Below are 25,580 nucleotides of genomic sequence, written 5' to 3'. Positions count from 1 at the left end.
TGTGCTGGGTCATTCAAAGCAGGAGGGAGGATGCTGTGCTTTTGTCACCTCCTGTGGAAAACTGAGGGTCCTTCTCCACTGTGGCCTGAGGGCTGAGATGCTAGGTCTTCCAAGCTTAGAACTGTCCTTGTCCCTAGGCTGAGCGCCCCCATCCCCCAACCCTCAGACTCTACTTTCAATTCACCGACCTCCAGCCCATCCACCAACCCAGGGTTTGGGGTAACCTCTTCATGGCACAGATCTACACCCTTGACACGGCCAAATGCTGAACTTTCCATGTGTTTCTCCACAGCCACCAGGTTCTTCCTAGACACACACTGTCTGGGGCCTGGCCAAGGCTGTGGGCCCGGGCCAGGGGCCAGTGGAGAGCAGGAATCTGGGTGCTGGAGGTTTGCTGGTCAGAGCCAAATGTCTTCTGAGCCTTGGAGGCCCTGCAGGAAGCCAGCCCTCAGTCCTTCTCAGCCCTGGACAGAGAGGCTAACCCACAGAGTGGGTTGAGTGGCCTGCCAAAAGGCCCAGAGCTGTCTGAATCCAAGGATAGCCACTGGTTTGAGTTAAAGTGGGAATTGGAGCTTGTAGAATTTGTCTAGGAGACCTTTCAGGCACTCCTGGCCTCAGATTAAGTCATTTTCAAGTCCCCACCTTGAGGCAAACTACCAGGGCTGGGCAAAAGGAGCAGAAGGAACAGATGAACTGACTGACCCCTGACACAGGCTGAGATGTCAAAGAAAACCAGAGCTGACAAAACCTCAAAGGACATCAGGACTGAATCTTGCAATAGGTAGATGAGGAAACAAAGGTTCCAGATAGTGAAGACTTCATTCTTGTCCCATAGAGCAATTGCCCAGGACCAAAACATGGGTCTCCTGACTCCCAGCTGAGCCTTTCCCCAGCTGTGCTTGGCTTTAGCATCTCCCCGTTGTTCTGAAGGACTACCTCTCTGCAGTCCTCCAACCCAGCCATGCCTGCAGCAGGATTCCTTGGGTTTAACGCCCTAAGAAGTGAGCTAGGGAGGGCTTGGGGAAGGGGCCCTGAATTAGGCCCCAGCTCTCCCAGGCGGCTGGCACTTGGCTGGTGGGGTCATGTCCAGGAGACAGAGGCCCCGGACAAGCCCACAGAGAGGAAATGATGGACTGTGGGTGTGGGGCTGATGCCAGAGGCAGGATGTATCCTGAAGGCTAGAGAGAACCCTGCGTCACCCTGGCAGCTCTGGTGGGGCAGCGGGGTTGACCGAGGGCAGGGGGAAAAGTGCAGACCTGGGCTCCGGGCCCGCGACTGGGATTCCCTGGCCTGGCCACCCTGGCTCTGGGGCCTCTTTCGCATCCTGTCCTGGGGGTGGTAGGGACTGCACCCGGGGCATAAGGGTGAGAAGGGAGCCAGGCGTCAGGGAGCCTGCTGCTTTGAGCAGGCCAGACGGCGGGAGATCGGGTTTCAGCCCAGCTGTATTTTTGGCTGGATGAGCCGGCAGGCACAGCCGCCCCTGGGCCACCGTCTGCCTCCCCACCCCACATGCACTGCAGGCAGAGGAGAGTCGGACTTTCAGGCCTGTGGCTAGTGAATCACTTTGGGCTTCTCGAGACCGTTGCTCAGTTTCTGCAGTGTCTTCTTGATTCGCAGTGCAGTGAGGCGGGCAGAGGGGTTGGGGTACCAGCACTCCCGCATCATCTGAGCCAGGCCTGAGAGGACCTGTTTGGGGGAGGGGGGAGACACAGAGGAGAGGAAGTAGAGACCTGGGTCAGGGGGACCTGGAAACGGGGTGACAAGGAGGACGCTCAGAAATGGGGAGACAGAAGCAGGATAGAAAGGAGGAGAGCGTTGAGGAGGAAAAGAGGGAAGCCAGTGTGGTAAGGGAGGGGAGAATGGAAGCAAGGAGGAGAGGAGAAAGAGAGATGGAAGAGGAAGAGGAAGATGGTGGAGTGAGAAGTGGGTGGACGACAACAGGCAAGACAGAAAGACAGCTGCAACCCGGCTCTTCCGGTGCACTCAGGCCCCCTTCTGTGAGGAGCGTCTGTGGAATGCCTTATACCCACCCCCGACCTCCGCCAAGATCCAGGGAAGGGGAGATGTGTAAGCTTAGGGGCCCCTCCACAGCCAGACCCCCATGCGGAGGGCAGCCTCCCCTAGAACTTCCACCAGCCCCGGCTGGGCCCAGCGGCCACAGGGGGAGTGCTGGCGGAGGAACCCAGCCCAGGGCACTCAGTGGCCCCAGGGTGAGCCAACCTCAGAACTCAAGCTGCCCCCTGACAGGGAGTGTGTGTGTGCGTGCGTGTGTGTGTGTGTGTGTGTGTGTGTGTATGCAGAGCAGTGCATATATGCGGCTTTTTATGGATATGCATGTTATGCAGAAACATGCATGTGTCTGTGCACCTATGTGTGTGTCCATGTACATTCGCTCTATCCAGAAACATTGATTGAGCACTTATTGTCAGCCAGCCCAGCGACAGATAACAGGGAAGTGAGGAGGCGTGGGAGACATGCTCTTTGTCTGCCCAGGGCTGAGAGTCTGGCATGTCTGCGCACGCCACATATGTATCTGTGAGGATATGTTTGTGTAGAAGCATGTGTGTGCCTGTATGTGTTTATGTACACACGTGTATGTATCTTACGTATGCATGTGGAGGGTTTTGAGAAAAAAAAAAACAAACAGCAACAATGAAAGTTCATAGCAAGAAATGCAGCAGAGAGACTCTGACTTTTCAAGCCAGAGGGAAGGTTCTGAACATCCCAGCATAACCCAAATCTCAGGGGTCCACAGGCCAGGGATGAGGGAGGGGGTCCCCAGAGAGGGACCCTGGACTCTATCCTCTGGAACCTCTCCAGGGGAGGCAAAAACCTCAGGCACGTGCTCCTGGAGCCAGAACTCCCAGCCACCACCCCGTGCCACCCCAGTCCCCACCGAGGCCTCACCGGGTCAGCAGCCAGCCGGTTGGGGATGGTGGGGGTCTGCTGATCAACACACACCACCTTCTTCATGTCCTCAAAGCTGGGGTCATTGGGCACCACATCATAGAAGGGTGGCCTGTAGTCCTCCACAATGCCTGAGGATGGAGGGGGGATGGGACTGTCACTTGGCACCCCAGGAAGGCTCCATGCCACCCCAAGGAGAGCCCTGCCCACCTCCTGTCCCAAGTTCCAGAAAGCCAGCTATCTGACCCAAGCTAACCCTGAAAGGGCCTCTAAAATATAATCAATATGTTTACAAATAGTAAGAATTATGACTATTGATGGTGTGCCTGAGTGGCTCAGTGGGTTAAGCCTCTGCCTTCGGCTCAGGTCATGATCTCAGGGTCCTGGGATCACGCCCCGCAATGGGCTCTCTGCTCAGCGGGGAGCCTTCTTCCCTGCCCCCTCCCCCTCCTGCCTCTCTGCCTACTTGTGATCTCTCTCTCTCTCTCTGTCAAGTAAATAAATAAAATCTTAAAAAAAAAAAAAGAAAAAAAAGAACTATGGCTATTGAACTTGCACTCCCCAGAAGATGCCAGCCACTGTGCTGTAAATACTTTTGTGCTCCCCCTTCTTCATCTTTGCCACAACCCCCTGGGTATTATTGTGACCTCTAGCTTACAGATGAAGAGACTATGCTCAGGAAAGGTAAGCCCAAGGTTACACCACTAGTAAGGGCAGAGTCTAGGTTTAAACTCATCTCATCAGATTCCTAGGCTGGACCTTATTATAGTCTCTCTGTGGCTGCTTCCCACCCAGGGCCCAGGCACTGCTCCTAGGTCCCTACTCTCCCAGATGCCTGATAAAAACGTTTACTGGGGGCGCCTGGCTGGCTCAGTCATTAAGCATCTGCCTTCAGCTCAGCTCATGATCCCAGAAGCCTGGGATCAAGCCCCATATCAGGCTCCCTGCTCAGCAGGAAGCCTGCATCTCCCTCTCCCACTCCCCCTGCTTGTGTTCCTTCTGTGTCTCTTTCTGTCAAATAAATTAATAAAATCTTTAAAAACAAAAACAAAACACATTTACTGGCCACGTACACTGTGCGGGGTGCTGTTCTAACTTCACAGCATTAAATCCTCACAACAACCCTGTGAGATAAGTCATACTATTAGCTCCACTTTATGAACAATGGAACCAAGGCCAAAAGGGTGAAGAAACTTGGCGAAAATCACACAGGTAAGTAGTGACGGATTTAAGTGAGCCCAGACGCTCTAACCAAAGCCCACGCTCTTGACCTCCAAGCTCTGCTCACAGGAGGAGAGCTGGCCTACTGCTGGGGGACGTGGCACAAGGAGAAACACAACAGCCACCCACTGTCAATGACAGCACAGGCCTCGCTGCCCTCCTCAGTCGCCAGCGCCGCTCCTCCCCAACGTCCCTTAGCAGGAACCTTCTGGAAAACGCTGCCTGCAGAGCTGCGGACAGCTCAGGCCGAAGAGGCCAGAACCAGAGAAGGCCCCCTAGACCCCTCCTGCCGCCCCTGCTTCCCAGCCTGAGGTGGGGGGCCATGGCCACACAGTCACAACCTCAGAAGAGCCCAACACCAGCTGTTCTCTCCATGGCGGGCTTCCAGGCCGGCCCCTGTGCCGCTCGAGCCCTAATCAGCGCTGCACAGAGGCCTGAGCGTGTCTAATGGGCCTTTAATCAGTGCCGGGGCTGACACCAGATTACAGTGTTTATAATGCACCACGAATCTGTGTGAGGCTGACAGAGCTTCCCTCCGCCCCAGGAGCCTGCAGTCAGCCTCCCCGATCAGCCCTGGCCCGATCAGCCCTGGCCCGGCCAGCCCTCTCTTTCCGCCCGCAGCCTCATCCAAGGGGCCTCGGCTCCTTCCAGGTGCCCCCTGCCCCAGCCAATGTTAGACTAGGAGTTCACACCTGAGAGGACAGGAATCTGAGCCCCTCGAGAGTCTCCCAGAGGGACTGAATGGTTACACTCTGCCCTCCACCTGTCACTGTTTAGGGGAAATGAAGCCTGGCCTGGGGGTGGCTACTAGCAGATGCTCAGGAAATGAGAAGGTCCCTGTCCCCAAGGAACAGAGCTCCAATCATATCCTGAGGTTGTCCCCAACCTGTCAGGACAGCCAGCAATCCCTCCCTATAGACAGCCTCCATGGAGACTGACAAGCCTCCCCAACCTGGTCCAGACCACCACCCAATATCCATCCACCCCAGAGCTGGGAAGGCTCCGGCCCCAGGGCTATCCCTGTCCTGGCCAGCAGGAACAGGGTCCCTCCACCTACTCCCAGCCCATTCACAGGCACCCGCAGTCATAACGAGGCAGCGATAAGCAGGCAGTGTAGACGCTATTCTATCCTGCCTTTTTGCAGCAAAGAAACCACGGCCCCAGAGTCCGATGGCCTGGATTTCAGACCCCGGTGCTGCCTCCAGCCCTCAGTAATTCTGTACCTCAGTACCTTCATCTGGGAAATGGGGACGATACTGTGTCAGGCATCCGTTACTACAATAAATTGCCATGAATATTTACCGAGCCCCAGAATAGCTTCATATACTATCCTGGGATTATCTCAACAACTTGAGCTGTCTTCATTCCCCTTTTCAAATGAAACTGAGACACAGAGAGGTTAAGTAACCTGCCCGTGGTCAGTGGCAAGGTCAGGAACGGAGCCCAGGTGGTGTGATTCCCAACCCACACTCTTAACCACGAAGTGACACCTCCTCCTGCCAACATGGGACGATGTAGTAGGACAATACATGGATATAACTTGCTTAAGCTCAATAAAAGTTAGCTGCTACTGATATTTCTGTTATTATCCAGGATTTCACAGCCAGACTCGCAGACTCCCAGAGTCACACTTTAAAAGGTCACTCAGTTGAACCCTCAGGCCATGGACACCATTTGTGGCAGGAGGCCCCTGTCTCCTGTCTGTCCGCCTGTCTATCCATCTGCCCCAGGCCTCTTCCCCAACCCTGCGCAGGGCAGGCCCTCACCGTTGACAATGGTCCGACGGGCAATCTCCCATAGCACCAGGCCAAAGGCCCAGATGTCTGTCCACTTGTAGGACTCGAAGCAGTCAGTGCGGATCTGTTCTTCCAGCACCTCGGGGGCCATGTACCGCTTGGTGCCCACTCGTGGGTTGTTCCCGATGTCCAGGTAATCACTACCCTGGGAGTGCATCACAGCCAGGCCTGTGGGGACCGGGCCTGTCACTCCTGCCACTCAGCCGAGCCCCCAGACTCCGGGGTGGCCCCAGAAGCTGGGGTGCAGGAGGTGAGGAGGGCATGGAGAGAGATGGTGGGACATGGAGCAGCAGGCAGATGGACACCTGCCTGGAGGCCGGCTGGGAGACCGCACCCCTGGGCCCACCCGCCCCTGGTATACCAGGGGTATGCTTGGCTTGTGTAGCCCTCCTGCTAGGTGCCCAAGTGCCCAGAGAGATGTGAGTGGGCGAAGCAGGCGTTATTGTGCCCATTTCAGAGAGCAGAAACCCGAGGCCTGGTGAGGGGCGCAATGTAGTCAAGTGAAGCCAGGAGGACAACCCAGGTTCCTGGTACCCTGCCCCTTTCTCCCAAGTCCTGGAGCCCAGGCGGTACACCAGAAGGAGTCTGGGCTTGCAAAGCCACCAGGCAACTCGCGGGGCTCTTGCAGAGGTGAAACAGACAATCCATGCGCCAGAAGGTTTTAAAGCACTGATCAGAAGCGTCGTTGTCAACACACACACACACACACAGGACAAAGCTGGGTGCTCGAGCCCACGCCCGGCCGGCGCCTGCCCCTGCCCAGCAGCTCACCCAGGTCAGCGATGCAGCACTGCAGGTTGCTCTTGACCAGAACGTTGCGGCTTTTGAGGTCTCGGTGGGCAATGGCCGGCTTGCCCTGCGTGCCAAAGATCTCCACGTGCAGGTGAGCCAGGCCGCAGGCAGCCGACACAGCTAGCCTCAGGGCCAACTGCGGCTCCAGTGTCTGCCTCTGCAGAAAGTCGTAGAGGGAGCCGTGCTCGTGGTAGTGCGTGATGAGCCACAGCTGTGTGCTCGAGTTGCGGGAGGTCATGTCCGAGGCAATAAAGCCTATGGGCAGAGCGTCCATAGATGGCTCAGCAGAGGGGCAAGGGAGAAAGGAGGCTGGACTGATCGGGGTCAGGGTCAGGTTCAGGGCTGGGGACAGAGGAGAGGTGGTCGGGGCAAAGCTGGGGCTGGGGGTGGAGGCTGATCTGGCTTAGGTCGGAGAGGGAGCTGGAGTCAGAGGTCGGGGCTGAAGGGCTGACAGGTGTCCTTCAGGACTGGGTCAGTGTCGCTAGGCCTGACTAGGTCAGGGACTCCAGCCCTGAGGGCGGGTGGCTGAAAGCCCCAGGTCGGACTTAGTGTTTCCCACTTACCGAGGATGTTGTCGTGCCTGAGAAGCACTGTATTATAGATCTCAGTCTCCCGGAACCAGGACTGTTCATCCCTTGAAGAGAAGATCTTGACGGCCACGCTTTCTCCATGCCACAGGCCACGCCACACCTCGCCGTAGCGACCCTTGCCTGATCCAAAAATGGGAGGGATAGTAGAGGTCGCATATGGGCACGTACAGCCCTTGGGCATGGGGAACCCCAGAAGAAACCCCCATCTTGGTGCTGCACTGAACCCAACTGCAAAATCCTGATGTTTGTTTCACTTAGTCCAGCCCCAGCCCCATTTGCCTGGCTACCCCAGCATCTGCAGAAGGTCTCGTCCTGACCCATCTCCGGGCCACTCCCTACCCAGCAGAATTCCCATTCGGGGCCTAGCCCTGCCTGTGACTTGGAAGCCAAGAGTCTGCTCACTCCTGCAAGATCACAGGAGCCCTTGGTCCCACCTCCCCTCCACGGCTCACCTACACACTCCACGAGGGCCACCTGCCGTGCCACTGTCCTTTGCACCAGGAAGGGGAGTCCTGAGCCACTGCCTGTGGTGCAGTCACTGTCCAGGAGATCCTGAGGGATACAGACAGGCCACTGACAGGCTGCACCACGTAGCCCAGGCCATTTCTTCCTCCTTAAGCTGGGACCCGCTACTGTCGTCACGTGCTCCTCACTCGTCCAGCAACCCCCACCCCCCAGATCTCTGAGTGTCTGCGATTGCACCTTTCTTGGTTACCGGTCCCTCAGCACCCCCTTTGGTTCTGTGGCTCCTGTCTCCCACCCCTCCCCAACCCGCATGCCAGGTTCTCCCAAGCCCATACCCCCAGCATGCTGTCCCCCTGCTCGGATGCCTTCAGGATGAGGCTGGACTCGCCCAGCTCGCTGTGCAGGACCCGCTGCTTCTCCTGCCTCCGCCGGATATGCCACAGGCCCAGGGCCCCCAGGGCCCCCAGGGCCAACAAGGCCAGCACGGGGCCCAGGATCAGAGGCAGCTGGCCATCTACCTTCGGCTGCTCCGGAGGAATTTGGGTGGCTGGTGGAGGGGGACACGGAGGCCCAGCTACCACCAGGCCAGATCCCCCCACCTGGCCACTCTGCCAGTCAGATCCCAGGGTCCTGCCTCCCCTCCTCCCACCACCCCTCCTTGTCAGAGCGTGAGGTGGGAGCAGGGCGAGGAGGAAGGGTCAGAGAGGATGGGGAGGGCCAGCCGGGGTGGCTGTACGTACCCTCCAGGACCAGGGACACGTTGTGGTTGCAGAGGTTGCTGTAGCAGCAGTAGTGGTTGACGAACTCGGTGGGGCGCCCCAGGCACAGCTCCTCATGCAGGCTCCCGCAGCCCCGGTGCTCCTGGGGCTGCCGGCCCTCCTCCCGCACCAGCACGACTGTGCACCAGAACCCCTGGCAGGTAGGCCCCCTGCACTGTGGGCTCTCACAGGTGCAGGTGACCAGCGGGCCCCGAGAGGGCTTCATGGGGTCACCTGTGAGACACACTGGAAGCTCAGCCACTCTGGGCCCCACTCCTAGGCTGGGCCTCACACCCATGTCTATCCCGTTGCCCCTCCCTTCTGGCCTCTCAAACACAACCCCTGAGGCCTTGCTCCTTTTAGTCCCATCCTTAGATTATCCTTCCTTCTAGAACTTTACCCTCTGACATGATGAGAACCAGGCTACTGTTCCCCTCCCCCCGATCCTAGGCCCAGCTCTGGCCCCCAGCCCCAACCCTGAGTGCTCTCCCAGGCCCTCCCTGTCAATGTCCCCACTCTGCACGCCCCAGATAGAGGTGCCCAACGTGGAGTCCAGTAGAACATCAGCCCATGGGTTTGCATCAGAAGGACACAAAGGAGGGCTGGGGTAGCAGGGGGGTTACTCTAACTAAGCCTGCCTCCCACCCTCCAGCCAAGCTCCTAAGTAGCCCCTCTCTCTAGCTCCTCAAATTCAGCCCCAGCAAGAGCTGAACCCAGCCAGCTCCTTCCCCATTCCGGCCCCTGTCCCCTACCTGCTTTCCTAGTACTTACCCTGGGTCAGGCCCAAGGCCATCAGGAACATCAGAAGGCCTCTCCTGGGGGGGTCCAAGATCATGGTCCCTGAAGAGGAGAGGGGGTGCAGTAAGGTCTGTGAAATGTGATCCCCTCAGAGTTTTCAGCCACTGACTGTGGGTCCCTCCCACCCAGAGGAAATTACTGGGAGTTTTGGGGGGGTGGGCAGGGAGGCCTCCTCCCTACTCCCTGTGTCTGGCTTTGGGGCGGGGCCTGCAGGGGAAGTCCTGGTTCACTTCCCCATGGAAACCATCCTGTTAGGGGTAGAGGGTGGGGGAGCCATGCTTAAGTGACAGAGAGTTTGGGGGACTCCCAGCTCTTTACCCCTGCTTCTGAGTTCAGACTGGAGGGCAGAGAGGGCATGAGGCCGGGGTGCAAGGAGCTTCTCTTCAGCAGTCCCCCGCACCCGTCGGTCCTCCGCTCCTGCCCACCCCCTCCCTGTCCACCCCTTTCCCAGTGCCCCCCCCCCCCCAGCACTGGCTGCCTCAAACATAAACAGGCTCCTGTCTTCACTTCCTGCCATTCAGGGTCCCGCCAAGCTGGGAACAGGAATCAAGATTGTTTAGATTGGGGTCTGGATAGAACAGGCAGGAGTCACGCACAGTAAAGAGCTCCGGGTGTGTTCTCAGGGCAGGCTGGGGTGGCTACAGGGTCTGGAAGAGCCACTTGCAGCTGGGACCGCCCCATGACAGAATTCTGGGGTGACACCTTGGGAACCACAAAGCCCAGCTCCTTATTTTAGAAAAGATAAAGATTAAACCTCAGACAGCCCAAGAGACTCGTCCAAGGTCAAACTTGTACAAGGTCAGTGGCGGTAACAAGAGTACACCCCAGATATTCAGACTCCCAGGCCACTGCTTCCTCCGTTCTGTCTCCCAATCCAGGTGACAGCCTGGGTCTGAGCCCTCTGGGCTGTAACAACCATACACATCTTGAACAGTGCTGGCTCACACCAGGTGCAAGGAAACCCCTCTACGCCTCACCAGAGTATAAGACACCCACTCTGAGCCATTCCCTGGCCCCCTCCCTTCTCTCTCCTTGCTGTCTTGGGAAGGGAAGGGGTGGGGGTAGGGCCAGTGAACGTGGGAGGGGAAGTGAAACATACTTAGGCACTGAATGTTTGACCTTCCATGGCTGGTTAAGGTTGAACTTTTCCAGAAGTGTGGTAGAGAGGGTTAGGGAAGTAATTCTGATCTAGGATAGTCCTCAACCCAGGTCCCAAACCATCTAGTGCTCCAGAAGTCACCCCCTTCTTCATTTCTCAAAGGCTGAGAACAAGAGGATAAGGGCTGACACTGCAGCAAGGACTGAGGGCAGACAGCAAGAAGGACTTTCGGAATGGTCTCGAGGGTGCGGGTGTGTGCCTGGCGACTGGATCCCCAGGCAGGAGCAGCTAACATGAGGGAGTGGGAGTGACTTCTGGCATACCCCAGGGAGGCTGGGAGGGCTGGCTGTCTGGCCACATGGGCTTTGGCAGGCCCATAGTCTAAGAATGGTACCAAATGAAGCTCCATGGTGTTGAGGCCTTGAGGGCAGGATGGTTGGGGGCGATGTGTGTGGCTCGTGGGCCTCTCTGGCTGGTGGCAGCTCTGGCCTTCCTGCCTGGGCTTCCTCTGCCCCAGAGGCCCAGGGCTGTGGGAGGAAACAGAGCCTTGGGCTGCTGCAGCTGTGTCCCCAGTCTCTTGCCTGACCTCCTGCCTCTTGCCCCACCCCCACCCCCGGGCTGGCAGTGAGGGACTCTGTCCAGCAATGCAACTGGTAGCTGGAGAAGGAGCTCCAGAGGAGCTGAATTTGTCGCCTGGGGTAGGGGTGGGGAAGCCATCCGTGGAAGCCTTTGCTTGCCCAGAGAGCAGCTAAAGAGAAAGCACAGGGTAGGAAAGAAAGGGTGGATAACTGGAAGGAAGAAGTCAGGCATCCTTTTCGGATCCTGTACCCATGCGTCCACTTCTCTGACTTTGCCCCAGTGTACCCCCCTTACCTACTTTATTACTCATTAGAATTGCTTGAAGTGCTTCGTTAGAAATGCACATTTTTTGGCCTTACTATGCACCCCTCCTTCCAAATTCTGACTTCAGTCCATCTGGGACCAGCAAGAAGCATGCATTTTTAAAAAGATCTCCAGGTAATTCTCATCAGTTGGCATGGGTACCACCCCCTGAGAAATGTGCCCTACACGGGGCTAAATCCGGGCCACCTGTTTTCATTTCGCTGTATGGGCCCTGCTGGGTCAGGGACCAAGGTGCGGAGGGCAGAGATTCACTCCCACCAGGGCACCTCCCCTCCCCAGCTGGAGGAGCCCCTGCAGAGGTGAGGGCGGGGTGAGGGCTTTGTTCTCCAGCTTCCCAGACTCAGCCACAGTGCAGGGAGGGCCTGGCAGCATTTGCAGAATCCACCTCTGGTTGAATCTTGGGAATATGGGGGAGTAAAACAGGGATTCTCCCTCCGCTTTTAGCCGGACCCAGCATGGAGCGAAGTACAGGAGGGTGCTGTGTCCAGACCAGTCTGAACTCCCAGCGACCCTGACTGATCTGCCCGGAGACCTGACTCCAGCACAGACTCCCCAAGGTGGGTGGCATCCCTCCACTTCGAAGCTGGAAGATCTGCGGACAGAAGCAGTGCTGCTGGAGGGCAGAGATCCCAGGTGCCAAGCTAATTTCAAATGTTAATTTACCACCAGGAAAGCCTTCCTGATAAGAATTGACCATCTCTGAATATTATTCATGGGCCAAGGACTCAGTTTTCACGGTTAATCGGTTAATCGGTTAATCTCATTTAATCCTGGCAACCATCCAGTGGGGAAACTGAGGCTCAGGAACATTAACTTTCTTGCCTGTGATCACCACCTATGTCCTGATCAACTTACGCTGCTGGGAATAAATCCTCTCTTGGACATTTCCTGTCTCCAATTCCTTGGTGTTCAGTGAGTCCCTCAAAGGCAGAAAGAGAGCAAGTGGGGTTTGCGAACAGTAACAGATGTCACACAGCTGTTGTCATCGCCAGGTGCCCAATGCGGGTTTGTTTAGATGTGAAGACAGAAATCATCTGCTTGCTATAGGCTTGGTCTTAAGTGGAAGAACCAGAGTCAGGGTGTGCCCAGAAGGTGGCTGTCATTCTGCTTCTCCCCAGCACACTCTAGGAATTGTCACAGGGCTGGAAGAGCCTCGCTTGGCATGTCAACAGGTCTTAGCCAAACAGCACAGACTAGCTGCCCTTCCCATACACACAACACTTTCAATGGCATCATCTCCCTGGCCCTTCATGGCCAGGGTGATGGAGCATCAAGCCTAAATCCTAGGGCCAGACAGAAAGCGCAGGCAGCACCAGACAGCACAGGGGTCAGGGTTCAAATCCTGCCTCTGCCTGGGTTCAAATCCTACCTCTGCCACTTAGAGCTATGAGATGTGGGGCAAGTTACTTCAACTTTCTGAGGCTTAGGCTTGCCTACAAAAAAAAAAAAAAAGAGAGAGAGAGAGAGAGAATAAGAAGAGCGCTCATTTCAGGGGTACGCTGTACTTATTTAGCAGAAAACTAAGTGACACACAGTTAGCGCCTAATAAATGCCACCCAAAATGCAATAGCACCATTTACACCATCCATAGGGCTTTGGACAAGTGACGCAGGTCCGAAACTCTTTCCTTTTCAGGAGGATGGACATAATAAACCTGTCTTGCTAAACTGTGGCCAGGATGACATGAGAGAAATGGAGCTCAGTGCACATCTAAGACTACACAGTAGGTACTCAATAAATGGTAGTGATTTTTACCACCCAATGAGATGAGAGGTGAGAGGGATCAGGGCAAATGGGGCAGAGAGGGATCAGAGAGGACAGAGTCTGACTCATCCAGAAACCCCTCCTATAGAGAGGCCAAGGGCTAGAGTCCACTATGCCCTTGTCCTTCAAGAAGAAAAAGGGGTGGGTGGCCAGGCCAGAGATGCTCTTAACAGCACTGACCTCCAGGGCCGGCTGAAAATCTGGGGTCCCAGCCTGCAGGGAGATTGGGAAAGCCTCTGGCCTGGGTCCCTAGGGAGGGCCATGGCATGGGGATTATCTGACCGTGTAGGGTTTGGAGGTGAGGTTTTTTTCGAGGGAATTACAGTGGCAGGTATCTCAAGCAAGAGCTGTAGAGGCTGGTCCGGGAAAGGTGGGCTTCCAGGGGACGCTCAGGAAGTAGACACTCCCTCCCTGGTGAAGGCAGCTGCCTGGACAGAATCGGGGCGGGGGCGGGGGGGCTCGTCTGGGAAGAAGAGCAGGAATCCCTTCTGCCCATTTACAAATGAGGCTAGGGGAACAGAGAAGTTAAGTGACTAGCCCCAGGAGCCAGAAGTTTTCTGATTCCCAGCCTGATTTAGGCCCAGTCTGTTCCAGTCTCAGATGGGGTCATGGGCAGATGTGCGGGGAAGGTGAGGGGCAGCTTGCCCCAGTGAGGAGCGGGACTGACCCTACGGCGACCTCTTTGAGACGCTCTATGGGATCTGCCCCAAGAAGGACCTCTGCAGGGTTGAGGGGCGGGGGTCAGGCGGCCCCGCGGACCTGGACTCACCTCTGGACCCGCCCTGCGGGCAGCGGGCCGGGCACGTCCCCTTCCCCGGCAGAGGCCGCGGTAGCCCAGCGAGGGCTGGACGGCGGCGCGGGTCTTGTGCAGCCCTGGACGGCGCTGGGACCCGGGAGGGGCTCGCTCGGCGCGGATGGCGCGGCGGCCTCCCGGGACTGGGAAAGGGGCTGGAGCAAAAATGTTTCTTATTCCAGCGTCTTCCTGCCTGGCCCGGCTCCACCACTCCCTCCTAATAAACCGTTTCCTATTGCCCAACTAGCCGACCGGCTGTCCGCTCGCCCCTTGCTGGGGCCGCAGGGCCCGGACCATCCCCCGCACGGCTCCCAGACCCCGAGGGCAGCCGCCCCCTGCGGCCGCCAACCACCCCCCCCCTCCCCGCCCCGGGATCGCGGTCGCGTCCCGGCCCGAGCCTCCCACATCCGCCTCCCCGAGGGGGCGGGCCTTGGACTCGGGCAGCGGGGGTCTCGTGGGGACCAGGCCCGGAGCCATGGGGCCAGGAGCCGAGGCTAGAGGCACGATCTGAGGGTCCAACCGAGGAGGGGATGGAGGGGGAGGTGGCCCCTCGCTCTCTGAGCCGCGGAGGGGGTGGCCTGGAATCCGGGACTGGGAGGGGGAAGGACCGCGGGGAAACGGGACGGGGCGGGGGGAATGAGGGGGTAGGGGAGTTGACGTACCTGTCCTCCCACCCTCAAGTCTCTGGTCCCGGGCCTAGAAGGAGCAGCCCGGGCAGAGTTTGGGGCTGGCAGGGTCCGAAATATTTTAGCCCCGCCCTCTCCGCCCCCTACCCCCGCCCCCAAGGACTCCCCACTCGGTCCAAATCCCTCAGCCTCCTCCCTCTTGCCCCTTCACCCCCTCTTGTTCACTCCCCTCTTCCGCAGGCTCCCTGGCTCAGCGCAGGGTAAACAGGCCCCATGGGACTGCTCGGGGTCAGTGGTGAGAACAGTGGAGCCCCTCCAGCCACAGCACAGCTCAGTGACAAGGATGCCTATCCCTACAAGGCTTGGCCCCATGGAGGGAGAAGCTAGGAACGGCCTTGGGACTGCCCCCTTCCAGGCAGGCCCCTCACCCCACCAAATGGAGATGGGGACTGGAACCTATGTGGGAACACTGATGGGACAAGGCAGACAAGGCTCTGGGGAGGGGAACAGAATGGCTTCTCCCCCAGAGAGAGACTTGCTCTTCCTCCAGATTCCTTTACAGAGGCTCAGAACACTGACATCATCGGCTTACTTTGCTCCAACCACTGAGAGCACCCTGAAGGCAGGACTTCATTTCTAGCCTCCTCCTTACCCACAAAGACCCTGAAGTCTGGGAATCCAGACTAGTTGCGTAACCTCAGACAAGTGACACTTCTCCACACCTCACGCCCCCGTCTGCTAAATGGGTGTAATCAACAAGGCCAGAGGGCCATCGTGAAAATGAAGGCAATGATGCTCATCCTAGTGCAGAGTAAAAATGCTAGTTGGCATCAAAGAACATGTTAAATTAATAAATAAAAAGCTGGGGAGGGGTACCTGGGTGGCTCAGTGGGTTAAGCTCAAGTCATAATCTCAGGGTCTTGGGTGCTCCAGAGAGCACCACATCGGGCTCTCTGCTCAGCAGGGAGCCTGCTTCCCCCTCTCTCTCTGCCTGCCTCTCTGCCTTCTTGTGATCTCCCTCTCTCTCTCTCTGTATCAAATAAATAAGTAAAATCTTAAAAAAAAAATGCTGGGGTGGAGGTAGCCTCGGAAGCAAGCAGAAAGAGCAGGTATTGGAAGCCGAAGTGAACCTCTAAGGTGTCTTCCTCTATGAAGATTATGTAAAATGGGCCAGGGACCCCCACCCTCTCCTGGGAATAGAGGCTGGGGGCACATCAGCCAAAGGCTCAGCCAGCCATCAACTGCTGACTGACCTCACTTCCTCTGCTGAAACCCTCCCCAGCCCCCACCCCACAGCTGCTTCACAGCTCCGGGAGCATTGTGAATTCCAGAACCAAGGCACACCCAAATTTCAGTGTCAGGATAGAGCTGTGTCCTGCAGCCAATAGGAAGTACTATGGGATTACCGTATCTGCTCTTCCAGATTATAGCGGCCACTTCGGAGTGTGGCCTCCTGTCCATCTCTCATACCCACTCTCCCCCCGCCCCGCTCTGGCTTCTGATAAACTTCTCTCAATCCAGCCTATGGATCTATGTTCTGGGAGGTGGAAGTGGGGGCTTCCCCAAGGGAAGCATTCAGTCTGAGACATACAGCAAGCACTGAAATAGTGACACACGGCTAGGTCTGAGTTGCTGGTGAGAGTCAGCGGGGACGGGGAACTTTATCTGGGAAGGGGTCATGAAACAGATGAAGGAGGGTTGGGTTTGGAGGAGGAATGCAGGCCCCCATGGGGAACTGGGGAACCCCCACCTTTGCCAGAGCGCTGAGCCCCCTGGATCCCGACTGGGGCTCTCTCGGGCTTCCTGTGACCCTCATGGGTTCTAGAGCACCCAGAGAACCAGGGGAAGGCACCAGAGAAGGGATGCAGAGTTGGAGAAAGCCCTGGAGACTCAGCCCAATGAGGAAAGGGAAAAGGAATTACAAACTGTGTCCAAGTGTATAAGATTAATTACTCAGAAGACCAGCTGTTCCTCATATTCAGTGAGGACAGAACAAGAGGAAACAGGCTGAAAGGGCTGATTCGAATTTACATATTCAGAAGAATTTCCCAATGGTGTGTGAAACAGAGTCCTCGAGATCCTAGGGAGGCACGTGGGGTAAACTTCCAGGAGATTTTGACCTGTGGAAGGCAGGTCACGTGGAGTCCCGCATGGGAGCAGATTGGACAATTTGTGCTTTCAGGCCCAGCTGTGAGTATCAGGTTCAAGCACTGCTCTTGACACCAGGGCGGGGCGAGCAGCGCGGTATTGGACCCATGCAGATGGACAGGACCCCACGCTTGGCTTAATGCTCTGCCGTTGCCATTTTGAAATTCTTAAGCATGTTCGAACGAGGGGCCTGCCTTTTTCATTTTGCACTGGGCCCCACAGATTATGTAGCTGGTTCTGCACCAGGATGAGTAGGAAGAAAAAACAAGGGCGGGGGGGAGGGGCACTGAATTAGCAGAGAGGGTGAGCTGGGCTTTGCTTCATTTAAATTGTGGAGTGGGAGATTTAGGTCAGCCAACCTAGAGGTTTTTCAAATGCAAGAAACATGGAAACAGTAGAACAAGGTTCTGTTACCTGAGGAAGAAGAAGAACCGTGGGTCTCCTTTAGGAGAGAAGTGGGGCAGATACCTGTGAATTCTGTTTGTCCATTTATTCAACACAGAGGACAGAGCGAGCTTTGTGGGCTGGACGCGGCCCGAGTTTTGCCTGGAGCGGGAGGGAGAAGCGACCTCTCCACGTCTCCTTCAGTTCTGAGCGGAAGCACCATAAATTGTGTCCCAAAGGCAACAATAAACCAGGGGTCATGGGGCCTGCGTTTCGGGCCTGGATCACCTCTCTAGGCCTCAGTTTCTTCCTCTGGACACTGAGGGGTTTAAACCAGATACTTCCGAAGGTCGTGCCCAGCCTTCTATCAACTTGTTTGGTTCTACAATTCAGAAAATGGTCTGGTCCCACCCAGCCAGTCCATCACGGCTCCCGTGGAAAGGAGACATGGCTGGTGCTAAGGTCTGGGGAGGGCACAGCAGCCAGAGCCTGCCCAGCCCTCCAGGAAGAGGCTGGCAGGCAGGGGCCAGATTGCCAGACTTGGAGCCACCGAGTCACCTTCCTCTTCCTCTCCAGCTCCTCCAGGATGTCCCCTAGGTGGGTTCATCCGCTCCTCGCCTATCCCTGGGCCATCAGGATGACTCATCCCAGGATGGAAACCCTGAAGGAAGGGGTAGAATGTCAGAACAGCAGGTCTGAGACTGGGCAGTGCCCACACAATGGCTCAGGGTGAGTTGGCCCACGGTGCAGCCTGGGGCTCTGCTCCAGCACCACCCCCTCCCCGGCAAGCCCCTCCCCACTGCCCCTCCCCACAGGCCCCCACTCCACAGGCCCCTCCCCACAGGCTCCCTCAAGGCTCTGACTTGTCCCTCAAACCAGCCCCACTGCTGTGGGAAAGAGTCCTGGGCTTGGACTTGGAGTGTCCACATGTGAGCCTTCATCTCCACACCTGTGCCAGGTGCTGACCGTTCCTTCTCTACCACATTCTCTGCCTAAAGGCAAATGATCTAGGAGAATCCCCTACCAGCTGTAAAACCCACACAGATGTGTGGTTGTGTGCAAGAGGGAGGCTGAGCTGTGGGGTGGGAGAAAGAGCGTGAACCGGGAGGCAGGTGATCAGAGGCTCTGTTTCCTTTCGGAGGCTGTTTCCGGTCCAAGACGAGTACCACCTGCAGCTTCGTGGGCTTCTAGGTACCTACACGAGGGCTAGCTATCCAGAGGAAGGCAGAGCACACTGCAGAGGACTTGGAAGGATGAGGTGACCGTTCCAGAAAAAAAATTCTAAAGATCCCAAATAAGCAGGGCAGTGGAATAAAGAAATGGGATTCTGCAGAGAAACCTTATAAGGAGAAGCACCTGTGCCCAGCCCCAGACCCTCTTGCTGAGGCCCACCCCCTTCCCAAAGTCTCAGCTATTCCTTTCTCTGTCGTTCATTTGCTAACTCTGAATAGTATGTTCACACTGCTGTCTCTCCTTCTTTTTTCAGCTTTGTTGACGTCCGTTGACAAATAAAATTATAAGATATTTGAAGTGTATATCATAAAGATTTCATACACAGATACAAGGTACAAGGATTCTTTCCATGAAAAAAAGAAACCAAACCAAAAAAAAACAAACCCACACATCCATTACCCTCATATTTATCTTTTTGTTGTTGTTGTTGAGAAGTTTTATGGAATAGAATTTAAGTTCTAGGGGCGCCTGGGTGGCTCAGTTGGTTAGGCTGCTGCCTTTGGCTCAGGTCATGATTCCAGGGTCCTGGGATCAAGCCCCTCATTGGGCTCCCTGCTCAGTGGGAAGCCTGCTTCTCCCTTTCCCTCTGCCTGCCACTCTGCTTACTTGTGGGCTCTCTCTCTCTCTCTCTCTGTCAAATAAATTAATAAAATCTTAAAAGAATTTGAGTTCTACACAATTAGGTAATCTCAATTATACAAGACAGTATTCTCAACTACGGATAGTCACGATATTTTACATTAGATCCCCAGACCTTATTCATCTTCTAGCTGCAAGTTTTTACCTTTTCACCAACCTCTCTCCCTAGTTTCCCAATCCTCAGCACTGGCAACCACTTTTCTGTTCTCCGTGTCTGTAAGTTTGCCTTGGTTTGTATTAAGTGACACCGTACAATATTTGTCTTTCGGCTGCTTTTACATTTAAAACCTTCAGGCATTATTTTCTTTTTTTAAGATTTTATTTTTAAGAACTCTCTACACCCAACATGGGGCCTGAACTCACGACCCTGAGATCAAGAGTCGCCCAACTTGACCAACTGAGCCACCCAGGCATCCTCTGCCGTTAATTTAAAGCTTTGGAATGTAGGCCATTTATTTGTTTTTGTTTTGTTAATTGAAAGATCATTGGAGATGCTTGGAAGGTCGGGCTGAGCATTTAGGATGGCATGGGAGTTCATAGAGTCATCAAGACTCTTCACTCTAGGGACGCCTGGGTGGCTCAGTTGGTTGGACGACTGCCTTCGGCTCAGGTCATGATCCCGGAGTCCCAGGATCGAGTCCCGCATCGGGCTCCCAGCTCCATAGGGAGTCTGCTTCTCCCTCTGACCTTCTCCTCGCTCATGCTCTCTCTCACTGTCTCTCTCTCAAATAAATAAATAAAATCTTTAAAAAAAAAAAAAAAAAAAAAGACTCTTCACTCTAAAGAAAAGCAGATCCCAAATTTGTAGGGCAAGGGTGGGCAGAGTTGCCCGGCAAGGGGTTGGGGGTCTGGGAGGCTCCTGGATGGTGCCAAGGGGACCCTTGTTGCCTGAGGACAGAGTCTGAGGGGTTAAAGGGACTATCCCCAATGGGAAGGGCTTGGTATTTGGACAAGGAGGGGGTCCCCAGAATTTGCGAGCTGGTTATAGCCCCAGCTGGGAGAGATTGTTCGAAAGAGGGTCTGGGTGGCTGGGTGAGGCCACAGGCCAGCGGGATTTCCTTCAGCTCCAGTCACTCGGGTGGGTGGGACCGGATTGCTGGAACTGGACACAGGAATCTGCCTTTGTTTCCAGCTGGAGGGGAAATGCCATAAATCCTGCCCCTTTCCCACCCCTCCGGCATCCGTGCCCGGGCTCTGGCCTTGCAGCCCCGGACAGCCTGGTATGGACGGCCGTCAGCAAGCTCTTGATCCCTGGACCTCCTCACCCACAGACCTCTGCCCCAAATTCCCCCACAGCAGATCAGGGGCACGGATGTAGGAAATAGAGGTCGGGAGGTCTCCAAGGCGGGTCTGAAGTAAATAACCACCAAGCAAGATTTAGGTTTTGACCTGCTCCCCTTTCTCCTCCTCCAAGGGACCACGGCTTTTCAGGGAGGTCTAAGGGTGACCTCGAGGGTAAGCCTTGGCCCTCTTCCCCCCACCAACTCCCACTCCAAAGAGCTGGACAGTCTACAGCTCAGAGCACAGTCCAAGGGGCAATGCCTGGAGCTGGACAGCTGGGGAATGGGGAGTGCTGAGGAGCAGCAGGGCTGGGGGAGGGGCGGGATGGCACCCCAGGGACAGGGAACCCTGTCTTTACTTTTCCCAGTCCTTGGGTCTGAGTCTTTGTGTCCCTGTGACGGGGTGGGTTTATGTGTCCTTTTGGGGGGAGGGGCAGTGGGCCTGTGTATACTTCTGAGCCCGTGGAACTGCAGGGCCCTATGGGACCTGGGCTGGTGGTGTGTTGGCACATGACATTGCCCGTGTGACCAATCCAGGCTGCACAGTCCCTCCAACTCCAAGCCTTGCTCTCCAGTCAGTCCTCCTACGGATGTGGTACCTTCTTTAACCATGAACAGCCAGGGTCCCTCTGAGGAAAAGGAGAGAAGGGAACGGCTCCGATTGTCTGCAGGAACCCTGGCCAGGTGGGTTTGACAGGGAGGCCAGCGGAATCTGACGGCAGAAGTGTACTCAGAGGCCAGGGACAGGAATGGGTGGGGAATGGGGAAGAAAGTGTGGGGAATGGAAGATGCACGGATGGTTCCAACCATTTGGGAAGTATGACTGCTGGAGGGGAGGGAATCCTGTCCAGGTGCCCCAGCTTAGAAGAAAGGGACCATGAACCAATGAGTCTCCACCTGTCCCTCTGTCCTCCCTACATATATGTACTCCCTTGTCTTGTCTTGCTTGGCCCAGCAGGACTTCTCTGGGGTGTGCCCTGGGATGACTGGGGACACTGGCTCTTAGACCAGGACAGTCCCTATAAAGAGAAAGGCAATAACAAAGGGTGCTCTAAGCATCCCAGACTTTGGTGGAGCCTGAACTTAGTTCTTATGTACACACATTCATTACACCTGTACGGGGCTAGGCGCAGAGCCAGGAACTGGGGAGACAGACCCAGGTTCGGCCCATGCAGGACAGAGGGGAGGCTGTCCCAGGAGTCCTCAGAAGGCTGGCTGACATCCCAGTGTGTCCGAAAAGCCAACTTTTCAGTCCCTTTTGTAGGAGCCCCTGTTGGGCAGGGTGAGGGTGCACAGGCACATGCAGGGAGCAGGCTGGCTGCTGTCAGTGCTGTAGGGACAGGCAGCGGGCCAAGAGTGCCCCGGGGGGAAGGGGGAAGAGTTTCCAGGATCGGCTCTGAGAAGGCTGTCTGGGATAAGCATGTCTCCACTTCAAGGCCCACCAGAGTAGCATCCTGGGGTCATGGGGGGATGCCACGGGGTTCCCAGGACATGTCCCACTGGCCTTCTCCCCAGAGCCACCCCCTTGGCCACACCCCTTGCAGATCAGCCCAGTCACAAAACCTGTTGTTGATGGGGCTGCTGACTGTCAGCAGGGCCACACTCAGTGCCCACATAGCCCACCCCCTGTTTAGGCTGCAGGACAACCCTGAGAAGTAAAGATTATATACTATCACGGCTGAATGTTACAAATTAGGAGACTGAGGCTGGGAGTGGGCCTGGGTCATGGAGATGGTCAGAAGCAGAGCCGGGATCCAAAGTCAGGAGTTGGCCTGAGCAGAGTGCTTTTGCAGGGCTATGCTCTGCACAGTCAGGAACCTGGCCCTGGGTTCCCCGGCCTCCGCTGACGGGGACTCCATGCCGGGCTGCAGGAGCTGGGCTGGCATGGGAAGAAGCTGGGATGTTGGTGGTGAAGCTGGGATGTTTGGGCGGCACAAGCAGAGCAGCTCCCATCGGTGTCTTTCCTCTCTGGAAGCCTGAAAGGCTGTCAGAAGCTGTTAGAGGATTCGGGACAAAAGGCTCGCTTGGCCTGGGCGGGGTACTTGTGGGACTGCAGACCTGGGACGAGAGCTGCCCCAGGATGGCTGTGGACCGATGGTGGGGCTCCAAGGTGAAGAGGCTGCTTCTGTGGGAGGATGACTGCCTGCTTGTGGAAGCGCCCAGCCCAGATCCAGCCCATGCCGGCCAGGAGGGGGAGCGAGCACGGAGGGTTAGTTCTCTGGTCCTGAAGATGCTGACGTCACCCCTGTGCCCTAGGACAACTCAGGCTGGTTAGACGTGGCAGGGAGAGGCTCAGAAAGCCCAGGCAGCCGGGCCGTGGGCAGAGGCCATGTGCCGCTGTGGAAAGGAAACAGATTCCAGGGTCCACAGACGTGAGCTCCGAGTGCCACTTCTCCTCTATCAGTTGGTGACCTTGCGCAAGTCCCTTAATCATGGTCTGTTCCCTTGACTATAAAATAGGAAGGTCATGAGGATTCAATAGGGCAATGGTGATGCTAAGGCCAGGACAGTTCCAGCTGGCTGAATTCTCTCAGCGGCCCCGTGCTGACATGTTAGTGTCACCTCCATGGTGTGTGTGAGAGCCTGGAGGCTCAGACAGGCTCAATGACTTGCCCAAGGTCACCAGCCATCTCCCAGCCTGAAGCGTGTAACCACCACACTGTTCCAAGCTGGCAGAGGTAGTTTCTTTCCATCTTCGATGGGAGGAAAGGACCCCAGCTCCATCCCGGACGCCCAGAAATAGCTCAGTCAAACTCAGTCCCCCAGGACCCTTCCACAGTACCTCAAACCTTGGGAGCACTTTACAGTTTAATGGGGCCTCTTAACCCACATTTTCTAATGGATCTTTCCCAAAATTCTGTCTTCCCCCCATGAACAGATGAAAAAACAGAGGCAAGAGGAAATTAAGTGTCTTAATCACAGGTAGGAAATGGTAAATCAGCCTGGAATCTAGTCCAATCCACCATAGTTGCCTTCAGAAGCCTCCAGCAAAGGGAAGTCTGGGTGGCTCAGTCAACTGAGCTGCTGACTCAGTTGCAGCTCGGGTCATGATCTCAGGGTCCTGGGATCGAGCCCCATGTCACAGTGGGCTCCACGCTCAGCAGGAGTCCGCTTCTCTCTCTCTCCCTCTCTCTGTGTCTCTCCCCGACTCATGCTCGCGTGCTCCATTTCAAATACATAAACAAATCCTTAAAAACGAAACAAAACAAAACATAAAGAACCCCCTGGAGAAATCACACACCGTCTAACCCGAATAGTCGCTCTCACCTCAGTGTGTGTCTCCATGCTCTCCCTATTCAAAGAACAGGTTTATTTTTTAATTTTTCAAAATCTAGTAATACATGACTAAAAAGTCAAAATGTTCTGTGCAGAACAATTCCGAGTAATTTATGTGGATACTCCACCCCCAAGAAGTTGGAATGTAACACCCCACTTCTTCATTGTGGGCTTCATGTAATGACTTCCTTCCAAAGAGCATGATCTAGGAAGGGGGAAGAGAAACATCACAGGGAGAAACCTGAGAAACCCTACTTCAGCCAGGTGATCGAGGTTCCCTCAACCATGATGTTCACAGCACGTACCCTTCATGGAATGTGATGGGAATGGCATGTCACCTCTGTGGTCTTCCTCCTGAAAGCCAATAACCCCCGTCTCATCATGAGAAAAACATCAAATAAATCCCAGTTGAGGAATATTCTACAAAACACCTGATCAGTACTCCTCAAAGTCGTCACGATCATCAGAAACAAGGAAAATTAGACAAGTCATTACAGTCAAGAGGAATCTACAAAGGCATGACAACTAAATGTTATATGATATTGTGGATGGAATTCTGGACAGAAAAGGGACATCAGGGGCGCCTGGGTGGCTCAGCGGGTTAAAGCCACTGCCTTCAGCTCAGGTCATGATCTCAGGGTCCTGGGTTCGAGGCCCGCATCAGGCTCTCTGCTCAGCGGGGAGACTGCTTTCCTCTCTCTCTCTGCCTGCCTCTCTGCCTGCTTGTGATCTGTGTTTGTCAAATAAATAAATAAAATCTTAAAAAAAAAGGGGGGGGGCGCCTGGGTGGCTTAGTGGGTTAAGCCTCTGCCTTCAGCTCAGGTCATGATCTCGAGGTCCAGGGATCGAGCCCCGCATCGGGCTCTCTGCTCAGCAGGGAGCCTGCCTACCCCTCTCTCTCTGCCTGCCTCTCTGCCTACTTGTGATCTCTGTCAAATAAATAAAATCTTTAAAAATAAATAAATAAATAAAAAGGGACATCATGGAAAATCTAAGGAAATCTGAAACAAGTTTTGACTCTAGTAATAATGCATTAATATTGGTTCACTAATTGTAATGCACGTACTATACGCATGTTGACAAGAGGTCACTGAGTGTGGAGTATGGGAACTCTGCACCATCGCCACAACTCCTCTGTAAATCTCAAACTGTTGTAAAAAATGAAGCTTTTTTTAAAAAGTCTAAAGTTTCGGGGCACCTGGGTGGCTCAGTTGTTGGGCGTCTGCCTTCGGCTCAGGTCATGATCCCAGGGTCCTGGGATCGAGCCCCACATCAGGCTCCCTGCTTGACAGGAAGCCTGCTTCTCCCTCTCCCACTCCCCCTGCTTGTGTTCCCTCTCTCTGTGTCTCTCTGTCAAATAAATAAAATCTTAAAAAAAAAAAAAAAAAAAGCGGGCTGCCTGGGTGGCTCAGCAGGTTAAGCATCTGCCTTCGGCTCAAGTCAATCTCAGGGTCCTGGGATTGAGAACTGCGTAGGGCTTGCTCAGCAGGGAGCCTGCTTCCCCCTCTCTCTCTTCTTGCCTCTCTGGCTACTTGTGATTTCTCTCTCTGTGTCTTTTAAATCTTTTTAAAAAAAGTCCAAAGTTTCAAAAAGATATTCAGTGAAAAGTTTCCCTTCTGCCCTGGGTCAGTTGCTCAGTCATCTTGCTGAGCAAACGACCATGTTTCTTCCCAGTGAGGTTCCAGTGAGGCAGCAGGGCTCCAGTGGAGAGCCTGGCCTCCACAACTAGATAGCTGGCTCTCAATCTTGATCTCTACCAGGTTCTAGCTGTGTGACCCCAGGTAATGCCTTCCCTTCTGAGTGTCCTGTGTCCTCAAAGATAAAACCCTCACAAGATTATTGGGAGTGTTAAACACATTAATGTATATAGTAAGCACTTTGCAAATGGTTGCTTTTACTATTACAAATAAACAAGCAAATGCATTAAGAAAAAATACCCTGGCTCAGTCGGAGGAGCACGTGACTCTTGATCCCAGGGTTATGAGTTTGAGTCCCACCTTGGGTGTGGCGATTACTTTAAAAATAGAATCTTAAAAAAAAAAAAAAAAAGTGAGAAAAAAATACTATAAATAAGACACACAAAAAATTACTAAGTGCTTTTTCAAGCA

The 25,580-nt window shown here is 55.1% G+C and overlaps 1 protein-coding gene across 4 annotated transcripts; it reads right to left on the bottom strand.

Moving 5' to 3' along the window:
• Positions 1-1,044: 1,044 nt before the first annotated feature.
• ACVRL1 (activin A receptor like type 1) lies at positions 1,045-14,566 on the bottom strand. 4 transcript variants are annotated; one of them, XM_032348262.1, is made up of 10 exons: positions 14,549-14,566; positions 13,863-14,041; positions 9,301-9,369; positions 8,512-8,763; positions 8,107-8,318; positions 7,759-7,858; positions 7,280-7,426; positions 6,696-6,971; positions 5,895-6,092; positions 1,045-1,686 (listed from the first exon to the last, which is right to left on the bottom strand). In XM_032348262.1, the coding sequence occupies exons 3-10, from the start codon at positions 9,362-9,364 to the stop codon at positions 1,196-1,198; spliced, it is 1,740 nt and encodes a 579-aa protein (XP_032204153.1). In that variant the 5' UTR covers positions 9,365-9,369; positions 13,863-14,041; positions 14,549-14,566; the 3' UTR covers positions 1,045-1,195. The 4 variants fall into 4 exon arrangements, with proteins under 4 accessions (XP_032204153.1, XP_032204152.1, XP_032204154.1 ...); XM_032348261.1 differs by lacking the exon at positions 14,549-14,566 and having other exon boundaries at positions 13,863-14,245; XM_032348264.1 differs by lacking the exons at positions 13,863-14,041; positions 14,549-14,566 and adding an exon at positions 2,908-3,038 and having other exon boundaries at positions 1,453-1,686; positions 9,301-9,413.
• Positions 14,567-25,580: the final 11,014 nt, after the last annotated feature.

This window comes from Mustela erminea, chromosome 6, assembly GCF_009829155.1.
Source record: "Mustela erminea isolate mMusErm1 chromosome 6, mMusErm1.Pri, whole genome shotgun sequence".
Taxonomy (NCBI): Eukaryota; Metazoa; Chordata; class Mammalia; order Carnivora; family Mustelidae; genus Mustela; species Mustela erminea.
The sequence above is the reverse complement of the archived record's forward strand: the minus strand, read 5'-3'. Positions and strand labels throughout refer to the sequence as shown.